The 10,028-nt window shown below is 40.4% G+C and overlaps 1 protein-coding gene across 1 annotated transcript in view; it reads right to left on the reverse strand.

The window, feature by feature from the left end:
- LOC137369222 (fructose-1,6-bisphosphatase 1-like) overlaps positions 1 to 8,815 on the reverse strand; it is a 48,332-nt gene extending 39,517 nt beyond the window's left edge. The window contains exon 1 of the mRNA XM_068030073.1: positions 8,520 to 8,815. Coding sequence (XP_067886174.1) covers positions 8,520 to 8,689 — 170 coding nt within the window. The 5' untranslated portion in view covers positions 8,690 to 8,815. The remainder of the gene's footprint in view (positions 1 to 8,519) is intronic.
- Positions 8,816 to 10,028: the final 1,213 nt, after the last annotated feature.

A 10,028-nucleotide genomic window follows, 5' to 3' on the forward strand; every position in this document is an offset into this window, starting at 1 on the left:
AAAAATTGGGTTGGAGGCTGCGGTCAACCATCAAGTGATACAAGGCATTCAATAGCTTTGCTGAAATATAGGCTGGCAAACTAAATCACAAGCATATTATATCCAAAATATTTCCTGTCATTTGTGTCATAGCAACAATGAACCCTCTGGCAGCTGAATGGGATTTCAAATTTCCTAGTGGAGTACAACCAATCAAAAATAACTTTCAGATTGCTGCAGAGGCAGTTTACTATGTTTATGATTCTGCGGAATCTTAATGCCTGCTGTGGCAATTTCCCTTCCTCCTGAGGTGGGCTCCCTGATGCAGTTGGGCATCTGGCTGGAAGTCCATTAAAAATAAATAAAATAAGCCTAACTTGTGGAAATCAGCAAGGGCTCAGTGCCCGGGAATAGCCACACAGAAGACCTACTCTACCCAAGTTTCTTAGGTGTAGGGCTCAGGTGAAAATGTGCCCATGATTCTTGTAATGAAGTTTGAAGTTTAACAAATGGCTTTGAGTTACAATATGGTGTCAGCATAACTAGACAATTAAAACGTAGTGTTAGGCAAACACCCCACCTGCCAAGACTGAGGCACACATGATTTTGCCACATGAACATTAAAACTTAAAGTTGCAAGCCCCTGACTGGAAAGACAGTTACATAGTAACTAGCAGAGTTGGAACAAGGGACAAAGGACCATGCCCTGACCCATTCAACCAACAATGGACTTTTGATTACCAGACATTGAAAATTGGGGGAGCTAGCATTCCAGGTTGACTGCTAAGATAGCAGAATCCACAAACACAGAAGAAGTGGTCAGACCAGTTTTAGTCACATGACTAGCTGGCTGTTGAGATTTGAACTTCTGACAAGGGATTTGAGCTCAGAAAAGCTCCTGGTTTGAGAAGGCATCTCCTCTTCTGCCTGCTCATCTCTCAGAAAACTGAATCTTGTGAAAACACGTGAACCACGTGAACGAGAAAAGTCTCCTTTGTGAACAAGGTTTAAGAATACTGCGCTCCAACGAAAAGCAAGACTGTCTACAATCAAGTGAGCTCAAAGCACAGTAAACAAGAAACTCTTCTGAAATTGCCTCAAACCCCTCTCTACTTTACTTTCTTCTCCTCTTTTCTGCCCCTATTTGCATGTGCGTATCACGTGTGCATGCTAGCATGGACACGTCGTATATCCGTAGGCATAAATCGTATTAGAGTTTAAGTTTTAATAAATTTCACTTTTCTTCTTTAAACCCAAGAAGGCCCGTTTGTGCTAATTTCTTTGCTTTATAATTGGAAAGCTGTGAACAAGGATTCACAAAGGGGAAGCTCAAAACACAGTGTGTTTAAAATTAAACCCTGTTACAAAAGATCAGGTGAAGATAGTAGCAGACTCCTAGACACCATTCTCACCTGGTCCTAACAGTAAACTATTTAACTCTGCAAAGCGCTACAAGTTGCATAACACTCAGACCAATGTAAACTATAAACAGATATCAAAAGTTATATGTGGCTAATAATAGAAGTATGCAGACTATTATAGAGTCATTGCAATGATAGGAATTAATCTAAAGAAGCTGAGTAAATGTTTTAAATTTACTGACTTCCTGCTGCTGGCGCATTATATTGGTCTTTCAAATCTGGCATATTTTGCAATTTAAAAGATAATCCTGTATGGCAGCAAAGAAAGAATTCTTTAGACTTAATAGTTAAGTTGATTTTCTGGTTCCTGTTCTGGTTTGTTTTGTGTTACATTACCTCCAGGAAATTAGACATTGGTCAGGGTCTGTGTCAACCTATTATAAATTTCACAAACAGCTCTCTTCCACCATCATCTGGATTTTAAAGGTACTAGAAGAAAGTATTATACCAATAAAGGAACAAGCCACACTACCAATGAGACATTTTGCAATAAGTTCTACTGTGCATGATTTTACTTCAGACAAAACTATGACACTTGCAGATTCTTGCATTCTTATCTACCAGCGCGAGAAGTAGGAAAGATGAGGGGGGCGGGGGGGGGGGGAGAGGGAGGGACGGAGAGAGGGAATTAATGAAAGTAAGATATATTGAATCCCTTCACTTTGTACTGTTAATTGTAGCAGTCAAAATATTTCTTCTCCATATTTTATTTAGAACATGAAATTCTTCCATGTGTCCAAAATGGCACAGAGTGCATTACATAACTGAAATTTGAAACAATTAATTTCTTTGTTCAAAATAGTTAAACTATATTTAGTTGAAGTTATACACAGGCTGTAGTTTTCAGAGGCTTTATCTGTTGGGACTTTTAAACATGGTAATAATTAATTGCTGTGTAAATATTTTCTATCCTCATTGCAACAGTTTAAAAGTCCTGCTGATTCAGTATATTGAACTCTTGAGAAAGCTAAGTGAAAAATAACCCAACATGAAAGCGCTCTGTAAAAACAAAAATCAAGAATAAAAACTGAGTGTTGTCGTTTCGCAAGTAATCAGGAATGCTGCTGCACCAGCATACATACTGTAAGCTGCCACAGACCAAGTCTCATTAGATATTCCAGACGGTAGCCCACACATAACTAAACTAAAATATGATGCCTCCAAAGAAGGGATAGTTACAAACTAGCCAGGCAACCAAGTTCTGTACTGATGCCTTTTCAGCCGAGTATAGATAGAATGCCACCACTAAATCGACATTTTAAAATTTGAAGTCTGTAGGTTCTGGTTTTCAGAAAAATAAAATCTGACTCTCTTTAGTGAATGATCTATTCCTCTGATTCACACTGAATGAATTAGTCTACACAGCATTCCCAAATACATGAACTGGATTTCACAACGAATACACAATCTTAATAAAAAGGTAATGTACACTTTAAGGTGTGAATTCTGATTGAATCTAAAATGGACTGTGTGCTACCCCTGGCTGCATTTGCACAGTCATTTTCTCCTCATATCTGGGATTTGGATAAATTATCTACACTGCACGAGCGCTTTCCTACATAATGAGCTGTTTGAGGGAACATAAAGCACAGCTGACCAGAATTTGAAGGGGCTCAGCATCTATTTAATCGGTTTCATTATTGTCAACAAGACAAGAGCAGGAGTTAGAGCTCACAAATTCCTGAAACATGGAGGGGGCTTGCCCACATATACCCAAGTCTCCCATGCAGGTCAGTGGTCAAGCTCAGACAGTCTTACCACCATAAACATGGCTGGAAATGCCACAGATGCTTCCTAACACAACTCCAAACCTGAACCTCTGCACAAGTGGCAGATAAGCCAGAAAGTGGGCAGAGCAAGCCATCCACAATGGCAGCAGACATAGATGAATTAGTTGCAGGGTCATCTCAGTAACCAGCATAAGGAGATACAGGTCCATTTGAATCTCAAGCAACTCCACCCTGCCTCAGCCCATCAGTTACTGAAACCCTCATACATGTCTTTGTTGCCTTGAGTCTCGACTATTCTAATGATCTCCAGGCTGGCCTTCCACTTACCCCCTCTGTAAACTTGAGCTCATCCAAAGCTCTGATGTCTGTATCCTAACTTGCATCAAGTTCCACTCAACTATTGCCCCTGGGCTCGCTACATTGGCTCCCTGTCCAGCATCATGTTGATTTTAAAATACTCATCCTTGTTTTCAAATTCCTCGATAACCTGGCCCTTCCCTACCTCTGTAAACTCCTTTAGCTCTACAACCCTCAGATCTCAGCACTCCTCCAATTCAGTCCTCTTGCACATCCCCCATTTACTTCGCTCCACCATTGGTAGCCGTGCCTTCAGCTGCCAAGGCCTTAAGAGCTCTGTAATTCCCTCCCTAAACCTCTCTGTTTCTCCACCTCTCCACTCCTCCTTTAACACTGTCCTTAAACTTACCCCTTTGACCAAGGTTTTGGTCACGGGTCCAAATATTTCTGGCAAATTCTGTCTGATAAGGCTGCTGTGAAGTTTTTTGGGAGGTTTTGCTACTTTAAAAGATGCTATCTAAATGCAATTTGTTGTTGTTGTTGTTGAGTGAAACTCTGCAACCAGACATATGCTTATCCTTCTACTAGGATATCATTTCGAAGTCTTAGGTTTGGAGTTAGAAGTCACACCGAATACACCAGCATTAGGGGAAACATTGTGGGAAAAGGCACATATCACATGACACAAAATAGGGTAATTAATTGGTTTGCACCATATTTGAAATTTGTCTAGGGAGGTTCAGTAGAGAAAAGTAGCAACACAACAATGGTTAGACACTGACTTGTTGAGGAAGTGCAGGGGACAATGTTGAACAGTACTATGTGGACAGCAGAATTCCTTAAAGGGACAGCTCAACTGAATATCTGGATTTGCATCTGGGATAACAGATTTCCAACTGAACTGAGGTTCCTGTAAGAACATAAGAAATAGGACTAGGAGCAGACCATATGGCCCCTCAAGCCTGTTATGCCATCGGATACAATCATGACTGATCTTCTAACACAACTCCCCATTTCACCCGATTCCAAGAGACCAAAGATCAATCTGTCTATCTCAGAGTTAAATATATTCAACATTGGAGCATCCACAACCCTATGGGGTACAAATTTCCAAAGATTCAGAACACTATCAGCGAAGAAATGTCTCCTCATCTCAGTCCTAAATGATCGGCCTGTTACCTGAGATCATGCCCCCATGTTCTAGATTTCCCAGTCAGGAAAAACAACCTCTTCGGTATCTACTCTGTCAAGTACCTTCAGAAGTTTGATTATTTCAATGAAATCACCTCTCATTCTTCTAAACTCCAGAGAGTATAGGCCCAATTTACTCAGTCTCTCATCATAGGAAAACACTCTTATCCCAGAAACCAACCTGGTGAACCTTTGCGTACCACCTCCAAGGCAAGTATATCCTTCCTTAGATATGGAAACCAAAACTGTGCACAGTTCTCCAGGTGTGGTCTCTCCAAAGCCTATACAACTGTAGCAAGACTTCCTTATTCTTGTCCTCCAATCCCTTTGCAATAAAGGCCAACATGCCATTTGCCTTCCTAGTTGCTTGCTGTACCTGTATGCTAACTTTCTGTGTTCCTTGTAAGAGAATAGCCAAGTCCCCCTGAACTTTTTAAAAATATATTTTTATTCTTTCATGGGATGTGGGCGTTGCTGGCAAGGCCAGCATTTGTTGCCCATCCCTAATTGCCCTTAACAACTGAGTAGCTTGCTAGGCCATTTCAGAGGGCAGTTAAGAGTCAACCACATTGCTGTGGGTCTGGAGTCACATGTAGACCAGACTGGGTAAGGATGACAGATTTTCTTTCTAAAAGGACACTAGTGAACCAGATGGGTTTTTACAACATTTGATAATAGTTTCACAGCACCATTACTGAGACTAGCTTTCAAGTCCAGATTTTAAATAATTGAATTTACCAGCTGCAGTGGTGGGATTTGAACCTGTGTCCCCACGGTATTAACCTGGACCTCTGGATTACTAGTCCTGTGACGTTACCACTTCACCACCGTCTCCCCCATTAACATTTAGAAGTTTTACACCTTTTAAAAATATTCTGCTTTTCTATTCTTACGACCAAATGAATAACCTCACACTTCCCGAAATTGTACACCACATGTCACCTTGTTGCCCACCACTTAGCATGTCAATATATCCCTTTGCAGTCTCTGTGTCCTCCTCACAGTTTTTTACTGAGCTTTGTAAGGTCAGTAAACTTAGATACATTACTTTTGGTCTCTTTGTCTAAGTCATTAATATAGATTGCAAATAGCTGAGGTCCCAGCACTGATCCTTGTGGCACTTCACTAGTTAAAGCCTGCCAACTTGAAAATGCCCCATTTGTCCTTACACTCTGCTTCCTGTTTATCAACCAATCCTCTATCCATGCAAATATAATACCCCCAACTCCATGAGCCCTTATCTTGTGTATTAACCTTTCATGTGGCACCTTATTGAATGTCTTTTGGAAGTTCAAGTATACTACATCTAGTGGTTCTCCATTGTCTACCTTACTAGTTACATCCTCAAAATACTCCAGTAAATTTGTCAAACACGATTTCACTTTTGTAAAACAATGTTGACTTTGTCTGATCATACTATGATTTTCTAAGTGCATTGTAAAGACTTTCTTAATTATAAATTCCAGCATTTTACTGATGACTGAGGCCAGGCTAACTCGCCTGTAGTTCTGTTTTTTCTCCCTTCCTTTCTTGAGTAGCAACATCCTCTTTGTCAATGTCTGTGTAATATCTTGATTGTGAATTACCTTCTTCTCCTCCTTAGTTAGGCGTCTTTTAGTTGCAAAGCTATTCAACATGTAGCAGATGGCAATAATTTTGGAGACTTGGGCAGAGCAGTTCAGTAAGGCACCCTGATCTTTAAAACTTCTGAACCTTTCCTGCAAGATGCTAGCACTAACCTCTTTATTGATCCTGATAGCTGCCTCTCTCCATCACATCCACAAGGGTCTCATTTATCAAGACTGAAGAGGGTAAACTTGGTTATCCTTCTAGTCAACCATCAGTTTCAACGAAGCCTGGTGTAGATGATTTCCTTAAGATGAAAGTATAGTGACTGGTGCCTGAGGTATAGGCATTAAGCTGCACATAACATTGTAGGTAGTCACTGAACAAGATGCAGAAAAAGATTCTTCTGTTCAGGTAGGCCACAGTATTGTGCATAGAAGCTCAGATAGTCATATGGGTAACAAAGACCCAAATACTTTGGGAAATCCAACAATGCTGTCATGCTGCTCTTACTGCCCAGTGGAAAAAGAGGTGAAAGTGTTCATCTAGCTAAATAATGTATCAGTTACCCATATGAGACGTGTACAGGCAGTTAATTTGCAGATACAGCAAATGTCATCTGTGGTAGCCTGGAAGGAACCAGAGGCATAAGAATTGCAGCCATGGGCATCTTGACTTCTACTGGCAGTGCTCTCCCTATGTTGGAGGCTTGGCTTCAGATCTCCTAGATGCCGATGGCACAGCACTATAACTGCCTCCCTGCCTAACTTGAGCATATATCCAGTGAATACATTTGGTGGCACAATGGAAGAAGCCACCTCTAGTGTCTGATATGCCTGTCTTCCATTCTTTGTTCTTTTTCATGCTTTCCATTAAATCCAATAAGAGGACATAGAAATCCCTTAGCATGAATGTTAAAAGAAAAATGATCACCCTTAAGGGATCCCTTCCTGACATGCAAGGACCTGACTGACCTTTGTGCTCCATTTGAAATGGTGAAGTTAGTGCATTTTATGTGAAATCTGGAAAGTGGTTACCCATTAACACATGGTTTACAATGGATTAGAGTTTAAAATTAAGGTTCTGCACATGATGTCTATGAAAGCACACTGTCAGTAGGCCAGGTCAGGGAATGTATGCAAAACAGAACCGCAGAAAGAGCGGGAAAAAAGTGATTTTTTTTGTGACCCGATTCACACAATTCCCAATGGGATTTATGGATTTTTATCTTTTAGTGGCCCAGTGAATAACAGCAAATAATCGCTGTCAGACCAGTTATATTATTGGTCAACAGTCAAAAAAGAGTAGGGATAATTCAGTTTTGAAAGTTAACAGTTCTCTTGTGAACAGCATTTTTTCTGAAAGCATATAAAAAGTTTCAATGAAATTTGATCAAAACGTATTAAAATGGCCACACCTTTTAACTGATGGTGGGATTGTCAACATCAAATAAATGCTACAATCAGGAGTGAGACTAGGATTGTAAACTCACAAAGGTATCTCTGTTTATTAGAAGGCTGCGTTTGACGTCAGTGGCCGGCTGCGTTGTCAGGAATGACTTTGTTATTAGAATGGTACGCAACAAAGCCATATTTTTTAGAATTAAAACTGGAGTGACAATTGCCAGATCTAAAATTGCAACATTTGCAGGGATATTTAAATTAGTGAGTAGGTGATATTAAACAGAGGGCGGGTTGGTATGGAGATGACTAAATAATAGGACAATTAGGGGATCCTCTGTCTAAAATGCAGTGTGAGCATGAGGCAGCACTTCCTATAGTACAATCGCTGATTGGTAGATCCGCAAAACACACGTCCCAACTTTTAAAAACACTGAAGGAACTGAATCTAACTCCAAAACAAATATGTTTTTCAAACCCACTTACAGTGAGGCAAAAATATTAAAAGAGTGTATAAAATTGTCCTCCTCGCACAACAAAACTTAAACATACAGTATTGAACTATAAGCAATCATGGGTCAACATTTCACGTGGATTATTGGAGTTTGGGTTCGGTATTCAAACTACTTTTGTTTTAGGACACTCTTACAGTTTTATCGCCGATTTAATTCCTCCAAGGAGTATCTTAAACTAGGACTATATCAGGCTACTGTCGATTAAAAACTGGACGAACAGAACATCTTTCATCTGTGGGCGGACATGCAAAACAAAGTGAAAACACGTTACAAGTTTGCGAACACTGTGAACCTACTTCAAGTCTGAAAAAAAAGGTTGCATTAAGTAGTGGAACAATAACTTGACCCGAGATATTTCACAAGGCACCCATGAGGTGAGGGTTTGTCAGATAGGATTATTTCCAGATGGTGGATACCTACAGGTTCGCAATGCCAGCCTTCCTGACGGCCGAGGAGATGGCCTTGACAGCAGTGTAAAGGGAGCTGAGAAGTTGATTCAATTCGCCGGTGCCTTTCGCCTTTCTCCCCTCCTCCAGCATGAAGCGGGTCACTGTCACAAGATTGGTGTCGAAAGGAGCTTGGTCTGACATGCTGCTTCTCCACTGATCGTTATACCCTGCAACAAGGAAGTGCACAGTAAAGGAGAGAGGAAGGGAAAGAAAATCACGGAGCTTCTGAATTAAGCAACTTTAAAAAGCCACACCAAAAGCCTGAGGAGGGAGGTACCTTTCAGATGAGTACATTTAACCAATCCCACGAAGAGCCAGCCCAGAAAAGAGGACGGACTCCTTCAGAGCAGTCAAACAAAATCAATGGAAAACATGTCGCTGATTCTGGGCGAAGTTCATGCAGAAATGGTAATAAACAAGTGGAACTGCATCTGATATATTCACGTTGATTTTTGAAATACATTTTTGTTGGCGTGCTCGTTTGTATTTTTAAACACACCTATCCTTACTTTAAATGGATTATTGCAATTATGTATTATGATTACATACAGGACCTATTATACAGTATCAAGGAGTAACAAGGAATAAATACCATCTGTGTGATTACATTTACATTTTAAAGTTCTCACAGTGATTTTACCAAATGTGATGGAGTCTGGAACTGCCGTCAGTTTATTTTGAAGTTCAGGAGTCACCTGACACGTGCCTAGTGGAACTATGAGATAATTTTATCAGATGGTGAAATCTGGGTGCTTGAACTCGAATTTTTAAAAAATAACTGCAAATACCACTTTTTTGTTCAAATGATCATCTTGAAATGAAATTTAAAACTTTTTATGGAATGTGTGGTGTAGAACTGTAAACTTGATTGGCAGTTATATTTTACTTATACGAAAATATCCCTGAAACATGGAAAACATGTTGGAGTAGTGTTTTAATCCCAACTGATTTCGTGCAAGCGTGTAGAATTTATAAAACATTATGAGGGGAATTTTAACCAGTCCAGGATGTGCTGGCAGCAGGTCAGAAGAGCAAAAAGAGCCAACGTGTCAGGAAACCGGCAAGAACCCTCTGACTTCCACATTTAACGTAAGGGTATTCATCAGTGCGCGGGAAACCACTGTAGTACAGGTGACCTGACATTTGAATATGTTAAAAGGCAATTAAGTAGAGTTTTAACCCTGGGTTCTGTTTTTAACACAGTGCACGAGTTTCCCATAGGCTTGCCAGGTAAAACAAAGCAAAAGGACTGTGAAGATTGAAGGGGCTCAGCAATTGACAGGCTAGAAATCCTTTAAATACTGAGGATAACAGCTAATTCCTTGCTTAGGTGAAAGGGTTTTTGCTCTCAGGATTTGTTCTGAGAGTGTGCTTTCACCACTTTGGAGATCATTTTTGCCTTTGATCTGTGCTTTCCAGCTGTCAACCTTCTCAGCAACAAAGGAATTGCTTATGCAAGAGGCGGAGCAGCAGGAACAGT

The sequence above is a fragment of the Heterodontus francisci genome, chromosome 4 (assembly GCF_036365525.1).
Source record: "Heterodontus francisci isolate sHetFra1 chromosome 4, sHetFra1.hap1, whole genome shotgun sequence".
NCBI lineage: Eukaryota > Metazoa > Chordata > Chondrichthyes > Heterodontiformes > Heterodontidae > Heterodontus > Heterodontus francisci.